The 18,296-nt window shown below is 46.6% G+C and overlaps 1 protein-coding gene across 1 annotated transcript in view; it reads left to right on the forward strand.

Annotated features, from left to right (window-relative positions):
- The window catches only part of Katnal2 (katanin catalytic subunit A1 like 2), a 51,528-nt gene that overhangs the window by 15,199 nt on the left and 18,033 nt on the right, over nt 1-18,296 (forward strand). Inside the window, exons 5-12 of the mRNA XM_051202098.1 lie at nt 4,154-4,268; nt 5,435-5,533; nt 8,170-8,268; nt 8,412-8,489; nt 11,142-11,240; nt 12,866-12,929; nt 13,030-13,148; nt 17,692-17,783. Coding sequence (XP_051058055.1) covers nt 4,154-4,268; nt 5,435-5,533; nt 8,170-8,268; nt 8,412-8,489; nt 11,142-11,240; nt 12,866-12,929; nt 13,030-13,148; nt 17,692-17,783 — 765 coding nt within the window. The remainder of the gene's footprint in view (nt 1-4,153; nt 4,269-5,434; nt 5,534-8,169; nt 8,269-8,411; nt 8,490-11,141; nt 11,241-12,865; nt 12,930-13,029; nt 13,149-17,691; nt 17,784-18,296) is intronic.

Raw genomic sequence — 18,296 nt, forward strand, 5'->3', positions numbered from 1 at the left:
CCAGTAGACATCATCCCCACTAGACATCATCTCCAGTAGACATCATCTCCAGTAGGCATCATCTCCAGTAGGCATCATCTCCAGTAGGCATCATCTCCAGTAGACATCATCTCCAGTAGACATCATCTCCAGTAGACATCATCTCCAGTAGACATCATCCCCACTAGGCATCATCCCCACTAGACATCATCTCCAGTAGGCATCATCTCCAGTAGGCATCATCTCCAGTAGGCATCATCTCTTCTGTACGTCATCTGTAACAGTGCTGGACAGAGCCATACATTCTTCAGGACAGTCCTGCCTGAGGCCACCACTGCTTTGCTGAAAGGACAGTGTCGCTGCACTGTCTTGATGGAGGTGCTATTGCCTTATTTGTAGTTCCCACAAAGCTGGTCAGTCTCTGGTGACAAACGATAATGACTTGTGAGTAGCAACAGTGAGCGCATTTTAAGAGGCCAGGCTTGGGATGTACTCGGGCTCTGATTGCTTTTCAGTAATGCATGCCTGCTGTGTGCTTAGGGCACTTCACCTGGTAGATACTTGGTGAGCGAAGGAAAGGGAGGGAGGGACTGACACCTGTGCCCCTTGGGGTTTCCTCGGCTCTTCTGGGTTGATGTCTGTATACAGCAAGCACAAAGCTTGAACACCAAATGGCTAGTCAGGGAGGAGAATCAGGAAAGCAGTGGACATTGTTTCTTGCCACTGTGGAATTTTCTTTTAAAAAAGACTTTTATTTATGTGTGAGAGTGTTTTAACCACATGTGAGTGTGCGTGTGTGCACCATGTATGTGCACCACATGTGTGCAGTGCCCACAGAGTCCAGAAGAGGGCACTCGATCCTCTGGAACTGGATTACAGGCAGTAGTGCTCTCCGCAGCACAAACCAGCAAGTGCTCCTGGCCACGGGGCCATCTCTGCAGCTGCTCTGGGCATAGTTTTATTTGAAATACTCGCTCAGTAACAGGGTGTGCCATCAGGTTGGCTATCAGTCATCCAAGTGTCCTTTCCTACTTTTGTGCCTCACACCAGAGATTTCTCCCAGTTACGGATCTGGTGATAAGCCAAGGGAGAGACGTTATCTAATGAGACAGGTGACAGGATTGGGGTCCCAGAAGGCTCGAGAATTTGTGGGATGGGCCTAAGATCATGGACTCTAACAAGTAGCTTCTCCACTGCCAAATCCAAGGCTAGAATTGAAGTTAACAGTAGGGCAGCTCCTCTTGAGTGAGGTGTGATGTGGTCTCAGGAGGCAGGTTTAGTCTGCTCTAAAGACAGTGAGCAGCGAGCAGCTAACCAAGGCAAGGAGGGATCTGGAGCCAGGCGGCTTTAGCAGCCCGCGACAGGAACATCTAGGAGTGTGTGGCCAGCACACTGGACATCCCCTCGGCCCTGCTAAGAGTTGTGTTAGCTGCTTTCTCACCACTGCAGAGGGCGGCTTGGCGGAGGAGGGATGTACTCTGTCATGCTGGAGAAAGCATGGTGGCCAGGGAGCAGAAAAAGGACAGTTGGCTTTCTCCTTTTTTTCTTTTTTTAATTCTAGAACCCCAACCCAACCCATGGGATGCTGTTTAATAAATATTTTTTTTTTGTCTCACTAGCGAGCTCCCAAATAATGACTCAGAGACTTATTATTAATTATGAAAGTTGGCCTTAGCTTAGACTTCTTCCTAACTAGCTCTTATAACTTAAATCATCCCATCCATATCCATCTAAACTCTGTTATGTGGCATCACCTGTCTTGCATTTTGCAACCGCCTGTTTTCCTCTCCATGTCTCCTGGCCAGAAGTCCCGCCTACACCTCCTGCCACGCTATTGGCCATTCAGCCCTTTATTAAACCAACCACAGCAGCATATCCCCACATAGTACAACACTGCTGCTGCCCACATTTAGGCTAGGTCTTCTCTTCCCAGTTTAACTTCTCTGAAAACAGCCTCACTGGCATCTGGCATGTCCCAGGTGTGGCCCATTAATGCCGTAGACGTTTTTATTTTTAAATGAGTGTTTTTGCCTGCATGCGTATCTGTAGAAAAGAGAAGAAGGCATGGAATCCTCTGGAAATGGAGTCACAGACAGCTGAGAGCTGCCACATGAGTACTGGTGAAAGTCCCTGAGCCACCTCTCCAGTCAGGTTGCCAACCCTAGCAAGAGGCTGGACCTTCTCCGTAGAATTCTCCTGAGCTAGGACTGATAGGTAAGGTTAGGGCAGGAGAAGTCGGGTTCTGTATTCAGAAACATTTTATAATCGTTGGGGCTTTTGTCTGGAGTCAGTAAAGCAAACTTTGTAGCTCATTTTGCTGTTAGTGGGAAGTCAGAATGGAAAGACAGGAGCTCTGGTTCTTGGAAAGACACAAATGGATGTTGAGATGTGTCTGTGTGTCTGTGTGTCTGTGTTATCTATAACTTCATTTAAACCAACCTGTTAGTAGAGTTTGCATGTATAAAACGCTTGATATTCATTTCATGATTATTTCATTTTGTGCCAGCAGAAGGCCTGACAGACAGATTATCTTATCTCTAAGTTAGAGATGAAAAAAGATGCCCTAGGAATGGTCTGTGTCCACTTCTCATGAGTTGAACATGAGAGTGTGGACACCGGTAGTATTGCTGACATGGTGGTTATACAAGAGATGATCAACTTTTCTCTTCCATAATGAACCGGAACTGAGACAGAGCTGTCTGAGATCCTGTACAACATGAGAGCCATCCCTGCAGTAAACACCCTGCAAAGAGCTGAGAGAAGAGAGCACTTATGCTGGCCTCCTAAGAAGGCCCTGCATGCCTCTGACCTTGTCTTCCATTACCAAATGCAAACATCTGATAACCTTTTTTATCCTCCTTCCTTCCTTCCTTCCTTCCTTCCTTCCATCCTTCCTTCCTTCCTTTTTCTCCTTCTCCTCCTCTTCTTCTTCCTTGTCTACTGATGAGGAGGTGCAGAACAAAGGGTTCTGCCCTTGTGGTGTGTGACACACATTCAGATGTGTGTGCTATGACTATAATGACACCCTTCGCCGTAGACTCCCTTTGTCCCTTCCCTTCTTTATCGGAGTTAGCCACTTTTCTGGTTCCCAGCCCTGTTAGTGTGCTTTTCTGGAAATGAATATACTGATGAGAAATAGTTTTGCAAAGATGAATGGCATGTGACAGTAGACATGGGCTAAGTTTTGCTGTCCTTTCATAGCCCTCTTTGCAAAACGTTTTATTACATATTTATGGGTATTTGTGTATATCTGGGTGTAGTCGCCTGTAAAGGCCAGAGGAGGGTGTCTGGTCCCCTGGAGATGGAGTCAGGCAGTTCTGAACTGCCTGTTTCAGGTTCTGAGAACCAAACTCAGGTCCTCTGGAAGAGCAGCCAGCGCTCTTAACCAGTGAGCCATCTCTCCAGCCTGTAGGCCCTTTGATGTTTCTGACGCTAAGAGATGTCTTACACAGAGGAAGTATATTCAGCATACAGGGTTACAACCCAGACAGAGCCCTGGGTCTTCTGACATTTCATAACTTGAATGGAAGGGCCGCTTCCTCTCTCCACCCACACATCTCCCTGGTCCAAATGAGGTGCTAACAATGGGAGTGTTCTTCTAAAGCAGGGCTCCTCAACTTTCGTAATGCTGCGACCCTTTAATACAGCTACTCATGTTGTGGTGACCCCCAACCACAAAATTATTTTCATTGCTGCTTCATAATTGTGATCTTGCTACTGTTAAGAACCCTAATGTAAATGTCTGGTAAGTTGGATAGCTGATATGTAACCCCTGTGAAAGGGTCCTTTGACTCCCAAAAGGGTTGAGACCCACAGACTGAGAACGGCTAGTCTAAAGCAATGTTTATCGTTGTTTTGTTTTTTTAAGATTAAAAAAAAATATTATTCATATGGTGGGTTTTTGAAAACTAAAGCAACCTGTGAAAGTAGGGAAACCCTGTGTTGTGAGAGAGAATGGAAGAGGGTTGGGTTGGGCCTCTGGGAGGGTCGGGTTGGGCCCTCTAGCTTAGTTGGGAGGATCCCAGTGAGTAGACAGGAGCGAGTTGGAGCCTGGTGAGATAAAACAAGTAAATGGTCAGATGGAACTTTCTTTAAATGTGTTAAACTAGTTATTTACTTACCTTGAATTAAATGGTAAGAATACTTCCCTGAAGGTTTTCGTTTCCTTCCTTAGGGTGATGAATGACAATTGTCAAAATCTTCCTAAGATATATCAGCAGAAGCCTCGACCCAAAACTTCAGCAGTGAAGACAGGGGACACCAGATCTGTCAAGGAACATTCTAAACAGGTCGAGGTGACTGCTTGATGTCGGTAATACCACACTTGGCTGACACGTGGCCTCAAGAAAAATAGCTTATTTACTTGTTTTTTGAAGTTCTCTTTTTAAAAATTGCTATATGAGTTAATTAAACTGTAGAGGTCCCTGAATACTAAAGATTTAGTTTTAGTATTCTGGAGCAAAAGAAAGAAAAGAAAAAAATGGATAAGTTCCTAGATTTTCTAGCTCCTTCCCTAGCTTCAGCTGGGGCGAGGGTATTGGATGGTGTTGGGCTGGCTGGTAAGATTCTTGTGGTTGAGGTAAGTGCAGAAAGCATGTCTCCCCATCCAGGCATGTCCTCCAACTCCCCAGTGTTGTCCAGGAACAGTCTGAGGCACAGCTGGGCCTCGGCATCTCCTGTTGGGTTTCTGCAGAGTGTGTAGGGTTAGTCCTCATCCCATACCCCAACACTAGACTTTGTAGCAAGAGAGGTGGGCCCAGCAGATGGGAGAAATCAGTGTTCCTGCCTCTGGAGCTCTACATCCAGATCTTCTTATCTAGGCAGAACATCCCAGAGAAGGACCAGTGGGAACAGACAAAGTTACTGCTGAGGGCTAGTGGGATGGGAAGAGCTGGTCATGGGATTCAGTTGGCTGGCAGAGGGTCTGTGGCTGTGCCCGAGGTAGAAGGGAGGTGATGTGGACAGGTGAGTTCCACAGGAAGCTGGGTGACTGTGCTGAATGGCCAGCCCTGGCCAGAGGAGAAAAGACAAGCCAGAAAAGATACTTGGGAGAGGCTGAGGACGGGCTTGGGAGAGGCTGAGGACGGGCTTGGGAGAGGCTGAGGACGGGCTTGGGAGAGGCTGAGGACGGGCTTGGGAGAGGCTGAGGACGGGCTTGGGAGAGGCTGAGGATGGGCTTGGGAGAGGCTGAGGACGGGCTTGGGAGAGGCTGAGGACGGGTGTCTCCCACAGGCACAGAGCCCATGGCCTGTAGTCTTCTCAGCCTCTGGGATTAGCCCCTTCCCCGTGGCTCAGGGACATGGTTAATTGGTCCTGGCAACCTGAGAAAAGCTGACCAGATCGCCATTTTACAGAAGCTGGTACCCAGCATTAGGTTTTGCGTGGGGGATGGACAGGCAGAGCCAGGGTCACAGCTGCTCTTGTCCAGCTTCTCACAGTCTTCCTATTTCTCCAGGAGGGTGTCAGTAACACTCAAATTGACAGTGCTAACTTTGGCCTGAACATATCAAAAATCCACAAAGACAGCACAGAGGAGAAGGCCCACCCACGAAGAGTAAGTGGGACTTGGGGTTCTAGGATGGAAAGGGCTGTTTGTTTCTCTCTGGGAAAAGGAAAAGAAAGCACATGATTCTTGCCAAACAACAGAAGTATTAAAGGTTTGCTGTGAGGGAAGGTGAGGTGAAGATCAGACCCCCCAATGCAGTTCTGATCTGCCCTCTCCTTCCTGGAAGGATGACCTAGTGTGGGCCTTCTCTAGGGACCACTGTCTCCTCATCTGCACATGGAGTTCAGGAGACAGAGGGTCCTATGTTCCTTTCTGCTTAAGTGAGTAGCTGGGGTGCAATCTGGTGGTAGAGTGTTTGTGTGCCGTCCACAAAACCTGGCATTTGCTCCCAGCATCAGAAATGGGTACAGAGAAGGCCTTGATGACCGTGACAAACATTGGTGTGCTACGTTACAGTGAGCCAGCGAAGGGCAGCCCCAAGGGTCCCATGAACATTTGTTTTGGGCCCTACCGAGGGTGGTTGTTTGATGCCCGCTTGGAAACACAGCTCCACAGCTCCAGACTTGTGTGATGATTTGTGAAGCATGAAGATGAGTTGGTTTAGAGCTGGTACTGTGCTCAACAGACATTTCTGCTCTCCTCCTTTCCTTCCTCCTCCTTCTTTGTGTTTTTTTTTTTTTTTTTTTTTTTTTTTTTTTTTTTTTTGAAACAAGGGTCTCACTAGCTGGCATAGAGCTCCCAATATAGGCTCCGGTGGCCTCAGACTCCCAGAGATCCCCCCACCTCTGGCTCCCGAGTGCTAGGATTAAAGGTGTGCACCATTAGCCCTTTCTCCATCTTTCTGGTGAAACCCAGGCCTGACTCTGTAAACAATAGTTTCTCCAAGAGGAAAGTCCCTGCATGGTGTGGATGTAACAGGTAGGGGTTGTGGACCTTTGACAAGGAGAAGCACCTCAAGGTCCCGAGGGATCCTCCAGGCTGTCCTTCTTTAACTCTTCTCCTCCAGTCAAGTTGTTGAACTTGACTGCTGGGTTGGCTGCGGCTTGCACTGTAGATGAACTAATCACTGTGGTGTGTGATGGAAGGGTTATCAGGCCCACTGACCGGCCAAGCTTGGGGCCTGCTTTATGGGCCTGCGTGGGCTCCCTGGCAGGCCTCAGGGAGCTGACTGCTGCAGGAGGTGATGCTGCCTCCCACCAGGAATTGGTCCTCCCCTCCTCTGTCAAATCCTTAGCCCCCAGCAGTTTTGTGGCTTTAGTCTCTTGTGAACACCTCACACTGAGTGAGTGGCAAGGAAGGGACTGTGTAAACCAGCACTAACCCTTTGAAATAGTCTGGCCATAAATCCTGTTTCTAGTAGAAATGGCTAGGGTAAAAGGTAGACACCCCCCCACCGCCTTTGGTTTTCAGATGTTCACGGGTTGAGTGATAGTGCCTGGGACCTCCCCCTAAGAGGGTTTCTCATCACTACATTAGGAGCTCTAGCTTCAGATCCCGGCGCCTTGCTGAAACTTTTTGAAGTGTGTTGTCCTTTGGAGCACAGGCTTGGGAGTCTGCTTGTCCAGCGCCACAGTGGTCAGGCTGTGGTCAAGCCTTATGGGGTTTGATTTTATTAATCTGTAAAATGGGAACAATACTACCTGCTTTAAATGTGAGGGTGAAGGGAGCTCCTCATGTCTCCGCGGCCACATAATAAGCATGCAGCTAACACTGGTGATTGTAAGCATTGCAGGTGTGTCTTACCTGCTCTGTTGATGCCCTGTCCTGACTCCGAGGGAAACAACACCAGGAGCATGGAAGATTATGGTAGTTACTCTTCGTATCATGGCCAAATGATGGACAGAAGCAACCTGAGGAGGGAGGCCATGGCTCCCTACTTCGGGGGCTGTCCATCACGGCCAGCATGGCATGGCGGGGCGGCTTCTGTCTGTAGCAGTGAGAGCTTGTGGTTGGATCCCTTCCATAGTGTCCAGCCAGGACGCAGAAGCTAGACTAGAATCAGAGTTAAGTGTGACTTTGAAAGGGCTGCTGGTAGTGGCCAACATCCGCTAGGCAGTCCCAAGGGTTCAACAACCTCTGTAAGAGCGCCAGCAGTTACTTAGGGCCAGAAATTCAAATTCATGACACTACAGAAGACATTTCCGAATCAAATATCTGGGTTTGAGTCCTGGCCTCAGCCCATTGTTAGTCTTATGGCCCTGGGCAAATTGCTTAACTTCCCCCGCTTGCCTCCACAGAAATTAAAATGTCACTCACCACTAGCAGGGGTAATAGTGGCCTGAGAACCTTGCATACCCTTTTGTTCCCAGGCTGTCCTCTGCGGGACCTATCTTTATCCCTGTCCCAGTGGGTTCTTCCTGTGTGTGCGATGTTTTAAAGGGATGTGGTCAGACAGGGCACGTAACCACACGAGGAAGCAGACGGTGGGTGTCAGGGATGCAAAAGTCCATGAATTTACTCATCTAACACCATCCTGAAGAATTATTTGGGTATTATTTTTGTTTGTTTGTCTTTTGGGTTTTTTTTTTAATACAGTCCTGACTTAACACATTTGGTTATTCAGCAATAGTTCAGCTTTCCCTTCAGACAAGCTTTGCCTCGCATACACGGATATAGATCCATGGCTACTAAGGCTATTGTGGTCCTCTGTTTTTATGGCTTAAGAAACCTTTGCTCCCTTTTAGGGCCAAATCATTGACTTCCGGGGGCTGCTCACAGATGCTATCAAAGGGGCCACCAGTGAACTTGCCTTGAACACTTTCGAAAGTAACCCAGACCCTTCCGTAAGTGACCAAGATCTATGTTCCTCCACCTTCAAACTGCCCAAACCTCGTGTAGTCCCTGTTTGTTTCTAAGACCCCGCACACTCTCCCTCCTGAATGATGAAGCAGTTTCATAGCGCCAGCCACTCTGTCCCTCTCACCAGGAACGCTTGCTGAAACCTCTGAGTGCATTTATTGGCATGAACAGTGAGATGCGAGAATTGGCAGCGGTGGTGAGCCGGGTAAGATCTGCTATTCAATTCACAAATTTATGGAGGCAGACCAGGGCTCCTGGAGCATTGTGGGCCGCTTCTTTTATTAATAACAATAAATATGATCATTTATTTATAAAGCGCCCCCACTTGCAGAGGCACAATAATGCATGATAAATAAATTATAGAATCATAAAATTACAATAGAAAAAGCCCACCATCCTACTATAGGGGCCAGGAAAACAGGCAGCCAAAAAGATGCAGAAAGGGAGGGACAGGTGAAAGGCTTTCCTGTGGGCCCCAGAGCTGGCGAAAGAAGGTTCTAGAAATGCAAGGGGCGCAGATGCGTTTTATTTAAAACACAGCGGCCTGGAAACACAGGACCTAGGGGTGTGAGGAGCTGATACCCCTTGTTGTGAACACAACAAGACTTGTAAGAAAGATTTTACCACAGGGTACCAATACTTCAAGCGTGTGCCCTGGAACCTAAAGGCAGTGAAAATTAGCGGTCATTGATGCAGCCCCGAAATCAACTGACCCGCATGTGATTTCTAGAGCCCTTGCTTTCTGGCTATATGGTTTTAGGCAAGCTCCTTGGGATAAGAATAGGTTATTGATTACAGAAGACTTTTCTGATTTCCACTGATCTCAATTTAATTGGAGCCTGAAACTGAGGTAGAGCCAGGAAGATGCTGAAAATCCTCTAAAAAGTGCCCAGTTGCTGAGCTGCAAGGTTGTCTATGCTGCTCTGTTCAGTCAGCAGAAGTCCCCTACACAGCCAGAGGGCCTGCAGACAGACAGAGGGTCTGCAGACAGAGAGGAGCCACCCCGCCCAGGCTTACCTCAGGAGACTCAGCTTACATGGATGAGTGCATCTGGAGAGCAAAAGGAAAAGGATGGAGGAGAGGGAGCTAGCTGGACGGCAGTCGGAGCAAAGTTGGGGTGGAGAGAGGGGCGGGTTCTAGAAGAAGGGTCTCCAGGTGGAGAATTGGGTAGAGAGAGGAGAACCTTGGCAACCCGGTCCTGGGCAGGGCAGCCTGTATGTTAAGAGGTAGTTTCAGTGAAGTGGATGGGTGATAAAGCAATGGAGAAGACCGGGCGGCCATAAGGTTTTCATCAGTGAAGCAGGATAAAGCGCAAGCCAGGTCAGGACGCACAAGGAAGCAGAGGCTAGCACTTCTCATACCCACAAAAACCTGCCATCTCCTTCCTGTTTTTGCAAAAGGCCAGCATGACTGAAGTTCAGCGTAGAGAGTGGGGATGACCTGAGAGGACCCCACACTATGGGAGGAAGTGGGCACGGCTCCTTCTTGTATGCTTCCGGTGACGGGAAGATCACTACCGCACTGGGCAAACTTGCTGAGTTGTGACAGATAACTCTGGATGTACATGAGGAAGGACTTTGGGTTGGGAAACTAAGCACCATCTTGTTAAACTCATGTCACCTCTGGACTGTGGAGAGGAATGCACTTATCCATGGATGGTTCTAATACTAAAGGAGATGGACCCTCCTTGTGACCCTCATTGCCAAGACTTCCTAAGAAAGGCCTTCGTCAGAAATGTGTGCTCTCCCCAAGTTTTGAAAGCCCGAGTCAGGTGTGATGCAGCCTCCGTCATCCCGCACTCAGCTGGCTACACAGTGAATTCCAGGCCAGGGGTATAGAGTGAGACCCTCTCTAAAAACACACAACATGGAGGACTGAGTCCTTTGTCACCACCCTGTCCAACAATGACCCGTCATTTCGGATAAATACTTTCTCTCAGTTAAGTGGAACTCTTGGTGGAGAATGCCGGGGAGAGGGGAGATGGACATAGGGGCCATAACATCATATGCCGTTTCCAAAACATACTTTTATGTTTTTGAAACATGTGCACATCTCGCTTATTTAAAAAAAAAAAAAAACACACCAAACAAACACATAGAGAAACAGTCTTCAGACTTGTTCTTTAGTCAGAATGACATATAGGAGAGGACCTTAAAAAAAAATAAGTAATACTCCAGACATTGTTTGCCTGAGTCGCTGTTCAGAGGCATCTTATGACATTGAAATTGGGAAACTGTAAATTAGTTATCAGTAAAAGCTACTTATTGATCGCCCTAGGGCGGTTGCTACAAGGCTGTCCGGCAGGAGGGGAAAGGGCAGTACTTGGTTGTTGGCCCCCTTGGGAGTTGCAGAAGCAATGGTCCCAGCTGGAAGCAGGAGATGCTCACTAGGGAAAAAGGGAATTGGTTCCAGGGGAGTGTGGGAGCAGTCTCTCTTTGCAATAGATCGAGAACGCGTTTGCCAGATCAAACAGCTAGACAGATGCCCGGCATTGGCAAGGATATATTTTCACTAAAAATTAGGGTAATTTGGGGGCAGTTCTCAACTATGGTCATAAGTCAGCACAGGTTGCTATTGACTGGTGGCTCACATTAGACAACCCCCCCCCAAAGTACAGTATTATGCTATCAATATCTTCTTCAGGGAAAATTGCCGAATACTTCACCTTCTCTTTGGTAAACTTACCCCACATTATAATGTATGTGTGAGTATGCATTACAATACTCATGAAACATTTTTTATCACCAACACCTTATTATAGCCTATTAAGTCATGTTCTGTGCTGCCATGTTTATTCCAGAAATGGTAGAAAACAGGGCAGCACAGATTAAAAACAAAAATCAAATGCACATTGCAGGACATTTATCTGCACAACCCCAACATAAAGTGGAATGACATCATTGGACTGGACGCGGCCAAGCAGTTAGTCAAAGAAGCCGTTGTGTACCCAATAAGGGTAAGTTTGGGGAACTGTGTTTCTGATCACTGTCAACTGGACAAGCTGTGTCAAGAAGGGAAGGCTTGTTGCCATCTGCCTGTAAGTTGGCCTTTTGTCTGGGCCACACTGTGTCGGTGCAGGAGCATGGAGCCCAGTGGGCACTACTCCAGTGCGGGTCCTAGCCCAGCTGCAGCTCTTGCAGAGGTCCTGAGCAGGTTTTATATATTTTAGCATCCCTTTGGGCAAGGTCAGGCAAGGTCAGAGGGCCAGGAACCAGATGCAGGTGGTGGAGAACTCTGCCTTCTTCTGTTGGAAGCCACTATCCAGAATTTGGGGCTAACAACTATAATTTCCTAAGGCCAGCCAGGATTACTCATTAAAACAACAACTGTATATTGCTACCTCTGATTCCATGAAGCTCTTGATTTGAGGGGGGTATTTTATTCTTTTTTAATGTTTATTTATTTACTATGTATATAATGTTCTGTCTCCATGTATGCCTGCATGCCAGAAGACAGCATCAGATCTCCTTACAGATGGTTGTGAGCCACTGTGTGGTTGCTGGGACTTGAACTCAGGACCTCTGGAAGAGCAGCCAGTGCTCTTTCTCTCTGAACCATCTCTCCAGCCCCAGGATACTTCTATTTTAAGGGAATAAAAAACATTAAATTCAGATTACCTTCCCCCCATCCCCTTCTTCTGCTGTTAATATGGGAGTAGGACTTATGTTTATTCAGAACTGAGAGAGAGACCATAGCACAGAAATTTTAGGGAGGACAGAGAATGTCACAGGCACCTTGGGTGTGTTATCTTCTCATTATTCTGGGGAACAAATCCACGGCCCTTACCATGGTAGGAAGGAGATCTACCTCAGAGCTGCAGCCCCTCCCCCTTTTCCGGATGTGTTAGTTCTGTGATAGTGAGTTTGTTGTCAGTGTGACTGAGACTCGAAGGATGCAGTAATTTTACCATTTCCTTTCCCCTGTCCTTGATACCAGTCCTGCCCAGCTCCTGGACGGTTTGAACTTGAACTAATGGAACAGACTCAGCTGAAATCTGCGAGCTTCCTCTGACTCTGTCTGTCCCGGCCCCTGCTGCAGGCTTCACATAGAGCTCCACACGGGCACACGCCTTTATGGGTTGGCTGTAGGATTCATCTTGAATTTGTGCCTTCTTTACAATTTTAAAAAGGCGCTAAACACTCCACATAGAGAACTCAGAGGGAAAGGAAACCACAAGCCTAAGAAATAACTGTTGTCACAGAGAAGATAGCTGCATATACCTTTCTTTCCCCTATTTATTTATTGTTTTTAAGAAGCCGTAAAAATTAAGTCTGTGGATCTCTGTGAGTTCGAGACCAGCCTGGCCCCAAGAGCTAGTTCCAGGACAGGCTCCAAAGCCACAGAGAAACCCTATCTTAAAAACAAACAAACAAAGTTAAATCTGACATTTTTACCCAGAGTGAAAATGCCATTGTGACAAGCAAGGTACACACAACGGAACAGACCTTAAAAAGTGGCCTGAGCTGTAGAGTGGCCGTCGGCATGGCCCCCTGCCCGCCTGCTAAGGCATGGCCCCCTGCCCGCCTGCTAAGGCTGCGCGGTTGATTGTTTCCATGCTCACCTTGTTCTTTGTTCTCCAAGTACCCACAGCTTTTTACAGGGATCCTCTCCCCTTGGAAAGGACTGCTGCTTTATGGCCCTCCAGGTAAACGCATCTTTCTGTTCTGCCTGAGAACCAGGCAGAGGATGCCGGTGGGAGGCGAGGAGCAGAAACACCTGCTCATGTTTATCCTCGTGTGTCCTAGGTACAGGGAAGACTTTGCTGGCCAAAGCTGTGGCCACTGAATGCAAAACCACCTTCTTCAACATTTCTGCATCCACTATTGTCAGCAAATGGAGAGGGGATTCAGAAAAACTTGTCCGGGTAGGAATTCTTAGTATTTTTTTAAAAATCATTTTCCTAGAATACGGAAATACAAACTTATGCTTATTTGTTTCAAGGTGATATATACGCTAGATTCCACTTGGATCGTGACTACCAAACGCCTAGGAAGTGGATTAGTTGTCACAGGTGGATAATAATCAGATTGCCATCAGCAAAACATGGACTCCCTTCTTCTGAAGTTGCCAACAGCCCTTTTTTGAGTCACACAATTTAGTGATAAAAGCTAGAATAAATGTCTCTAAAGTGGCCTGCTGTTTTCTCCACGCAAGGACCATTCATTATTAAATGTGTACAGTATATCCAGTTAACGTTTAGTGAGAGGCCGCTGCTGGGTGCCAGACCCTACACTAAGTACTCGGTGGAGGAATCGAGAGACTTAAAGCTTAATTGTTCTTTTGGATGTTCTGAGCAACGTTTCTCCCTCTGCTCATTGCCTGCACACCATCCTCTTTCCTTGAAGGCCCGTTCCATCTTTCACAATATCTCATTCTTGGTCCACAGCATCTCTTCCACTATGACATTTTGCTGCATCTCCTGTCACCCTAAGAGAACAGCTGCTTATGATGTATACCTCACCATGAAGGGGGATCCTTGCCAGAAACCCTGTTAGACTGTTGCCCCCTGTAGAAGGACTGATAAGTAATCAATACTAAGTGAATGTAAAATTTACTTTCTGAAGAGAAAGTATCCTAAAATATTATGCTGGAATTACGCTCCTCGTAAGGCTGATTTCCAAATGATTATAGATGCTTGGGAGACATAATGGAATATTTTAGAAGGCTTGCTTAAAAAATGAAGCTGTACCTATTATTTATTACTTTGACTATTTATTCAGTCAGTCATCTTCTGGGGATTAAATGCAGGCCTTTTGCCTTCCAGGCAAGTGCCACAACACTAGATTGGCCCTTAGTCCCTTGATATTGTTCTCAAGTTGTTTCAAATGTTTACATTTTTATGAATTTTTATCACCCCATCAGCACTGTATTTCTTTCCCGTTGTTGTTCGTTTATTGTAGTGGCACTGTTTTGAGACAAGGTCTTTTTGTAGATGAAGCCCAGGCTGGCCCTAAACTTATGATCTGTCTTCTGGGATCACCTCATTCTCCTAGGTACTGGGATTATAGACGTATACCACCATGCCTGGACCAAGAAGAAATCTGTGAAAATATTTACCTACATTTTCTGCTTTGATCTTTATCTTGAGACTATTTCAGGTCCCCAAGGACTCTTGTTCATCTGCTCTTAGGTGTGTGGATGGATTTCCAGGGTTCTGATTGGCTCCGTTTCAAAGGGCTGACATTCAGTTAACTACAATCATTATCAGCCTACAACTCTGGGGTGTGTGTGTTTAATTTCTGTGTGTTGAGTAACAGTAATACAACTCACAAAAGATGCCCTCCCATGGATGGTACAGATTCATGTCCTGTCACAAAACGTGTTTTGAACCACGAGCACAAAACATTGCAAAGTGCTTACAGAAAGATCCCAGACCCCCTGGACGAGTCTTAGGTGGGCAGGCATGTATATTTGGGTATTCCGTGAATATCCTCAACAGAGATGGAAAGGAAACGGTTCCTTGTTCGGTGTTGAATGGCTAGAAATCACAAAATTTCTCCCTTCCCTATGAGTATTTTATTCAGTTCAGGTTTTTTCTTCTTTCTGCTGTAGTTTTATTCTAGGAGTGAGGCAGAGCCTCCTCTCCCCGATCCCCCTCTCCTTCACCACACATGTAAGAGAAATGAGTGGAAGCACACATGTTTTTGATTTGGAATATATGAACTCATCCGCCATGTTCACATGGCAGGCACCTCACTGAACAAGCCATCTCCCAGGCCCCTAATGTGAGCATTTTACAAGTTACGGTAGAAGACGCACATTTCTTTTTTCTTATGAAAATATATTTTGATTTAAATATTTGAAAAATACTCAGGATGAAACTGGAAAGCCCTGCCAATCTTGAAGGCTCTCATCTTATTTCCTTGCGGAAGTTATTTGTTCCTTGTCCTTTGAGATTTGGGAAGATCCTCACCTGGAGGGTTCTCATCATTCTGTCAACTTCTTCCTGTAAAGGTTTTTAGAGAAAGCAAGCCCTTTAGGCCCTTCCCCTAAATGAGAAAAGTGTTTTCTCCCATTTGTTTCTCTTTCTATTCCAATTAAGGAGTTATTTATAGGGAACCTTTGGGCTGTGAACCCCTCCTCTCCTAATGCTATTGCCTCTTAGGAGTTGAGCACTATTGAGTAGCCGAGTGATCTCTTTAGCAAATGCATACACCTGTTGATGATCACGTCTCCCTCCCCCTCTCATGATTTAACTTCCTCTGAGCACCTCTGGACATTTTAGACTAATGCTTCTAGAAGCACTTACCAGGGTTCTATTTATTCTCCGGGAAAGGAAACTCAGTAATTTGAGCAATCTGGAGACCTAAGCCCTAAGTGCAGTTAGTTCTTCTCACTTATTGTTTAGGAGGCTCTTGGTCTCCTACACCGAGTAAGCTCCTTCAAATTGTGTGTGGGTCTGACACAGGGCTCGAACATCCTCTTTCTCACTGGGTAGATTGCAGCTAACGTAATCACATCTAAAATCAGGCATAATTGGGCTGCTCTTTCTGTGACAGGAAGAATAGTTACTTGCTCCTAATTGGCTGGTTCCCAGTGTATGAGAGAGGTGTTAGTGATAAGTTTCCCAGAACTGTCCTTTGCTTCGTGATGTTTGCTGGGGAGGTGTGAACAAATGTGTATCCACTCAGATAGGGCACTGGTAACGTACCAAATAAATCATTCTACCTAAGTGTCAACCAGTGAGTTTTTGGAACATAGATGAGTGGTCATAGAAGTAAAGCCATCTGCGTCATGGAAAATCCCACCTAGCTTAGGTGATTGTTCATGGAGGCTGTATACCTGCTGATCCCTGAACGAACAACTTTCTGGGAGTTCCACTAGTCACAGAATCTCCTTTCTGTACCAACCAATTGTTCATGCTCCATGGAATCGGCCTTATAAATCTTGTATTTCAGGAGCTCCCTGAGTCTGTAAGTTCCCTTGACTCCCTGAGCCTTGTACATTCCTTTTACTCCCCTAAGCCTGCAAATTCTCTTATTCTCAGAACCTTGTAAATTCCTTTATTCCCTGAGTCTTGTAAATTCCCTTTACTTCCTGAGTCTTGTAAGTTCCCTTTAGTTTCTGGTACTTTGAGGTTCCCTTTATTTCTTGAGTCTCATTAGTTTCAGTTAAAGGAAATATCTACACACAGTCCTCTTAGTTTATGAGAAGGAGCCAGGTCCTTTGAAGCAGGATCCCGTGACAGGGAGGTGCTGGCATATCACCTTGGGCTCATCAGACCCCGAGTCATGGGGAAGGTGAGGGATTTCCTCCCTGGTGGCAGGAAGGTCTCCAAGGGTTATTCTGCCCCTGCTCCTAAAAGCCACACTGGAGCTTTCCCCCTCCTGTTTATCCTGTGATGCTTTCCTTGTGCTGAGTGACAAGGAGGATAAATCCCCATGGCAACCAAAGACTCTGTGCTCTTTCCTAAGTCACTGCTGCACTCTCCAGTCAGCCAGTGAAGAACTGTGTATGGGGCTCAAGAGATGAGTTGCAGGATTTGAAAAGGAGGAAAGATTTAGCTCTGCACACTGTTCACCATCACTATATCTCCCTGTCGGGCTCTTTATTTTGTTTTTATGTCTGTTCCTTTGCTGGCTGCTTTCTTGCTCTTGTTTGGCCTATAATATTTTACTCTGGAACAGAACATCTTATTCAATGAGGAATTGCTTTTGAGGATCTGCTCCTCTAGCATTTGGGAGGCAGGGCAGGGGGATCACCCCTGAGTTCACCGGCCAAATTGAGCTATATTGTAAGTTCCAGTATGGCTTAAGCTGTCTCTAAACGACAGCAAAACCCAGCAACAATGCCAGACAAACAAGTGAAAATAGAGGTGTGTGACGAACGCGACGAACCCAATCCTAGCAGGCAGTGTTGAGGTGGGGTGAGGACCTGGGGGATCAACTGGGGAGCAGGAAAGGACAGTTTCAGTTTGTTATCCATGGCTGGCCGTTTCGGAATTCCTCCTTCTGCGAACCATCCTCTTGTCCCCAAAGGTGGGAGGGGGAACGTTACACATGGTCCTATGTACTCTAAGGATGTTTGTGTCCACCTGGAACAATGGTGTCCCTGGGGCAGGTGTCCCTGGGGGTTAACAAGGCAATAAGAAGCTTGGGAACTGAATTTTATCCTCAGCTCTGGTATTTATCATTACTGACCTTGAACTAGCCACTCATTCTCTCTGGCTCTAATTTATGCAAATGATAAACTGAAATAATTGGACCATCTAACCCCCTAGGGTAGAACTAGGGAGAAAGGATAGTGATGGTTATAAAGTTGCCTCAGAGTACGGGTGTAGAACAAATGTGTATTATTACAGTAACGGTAAACTTTTAGTTGGGAACGTCTGAGGACCAGAGTTTAAGTGTATGACAAGGACTATGGTAAGAACACACATTTGAACCTCCCTTGCTTTTCACCCTTAGGTGCTGTTTGAACTTGCCCGCTATCACGCCCCCTCCACCATCTTCCTGGACGAGCTGGAATCTGTGATGAGTCAGAGAGGCATGACTCCTGGGTAACAGACAGGGTTGTGTGTGTGTGTGTTTTTTTTTTTTTTTGGTCATTATTTTTCCCCTTTGTAAGTGTGTGTGATGGTCGGAAGCCTATCGATATTTACCAGCAGAATGAGCCTATTAATGAGCCCACAGATTTTCTGCAGACACATGGGAAGGTCTTTAAATTAGATCCTGTTAACTGAGTAGCTGATTTAAATAGTTTTTATAACCGGAGGAAATATCATCCTCCTTCCCCACAGAGTGGCTTTCAGGCCTGAAGATGGTCCAGCCGCAGGACCCTCGGCTGCCATGATGGCCTGGCTGCCTCAAAATAACCTCCTCTGGAGCCAGAGGGCTGCCAGTGGGGACTGGGGCTCGCCCATGCAGCCACAGGATGGGCCGCTTCTGCATCGCATTCTCTGGAGGAGGCCCTCGATGGTGTGTGAGCCAAGGAAACCAGGGATTCTTTGATATGTGTCACATACACTATTTACAAAGATGCAGTGTCTGGAAATGTCCCCAGAAGGAAGAAG

This window comes from Phodopus roborovskii, unplaced genomic scaffold (genome assembly GCF_943737965.1).
Source record: "Phodopus roborovskii unplaced genomic scaffold, PHOROB, whole genome shotgun sequence".
Lineage (NCBI taxonomy): Eukaryota > Metazoa > Chordata > Mammalia > Rodentia > Cricetidae > Phodopus > Phodopus roborovskii.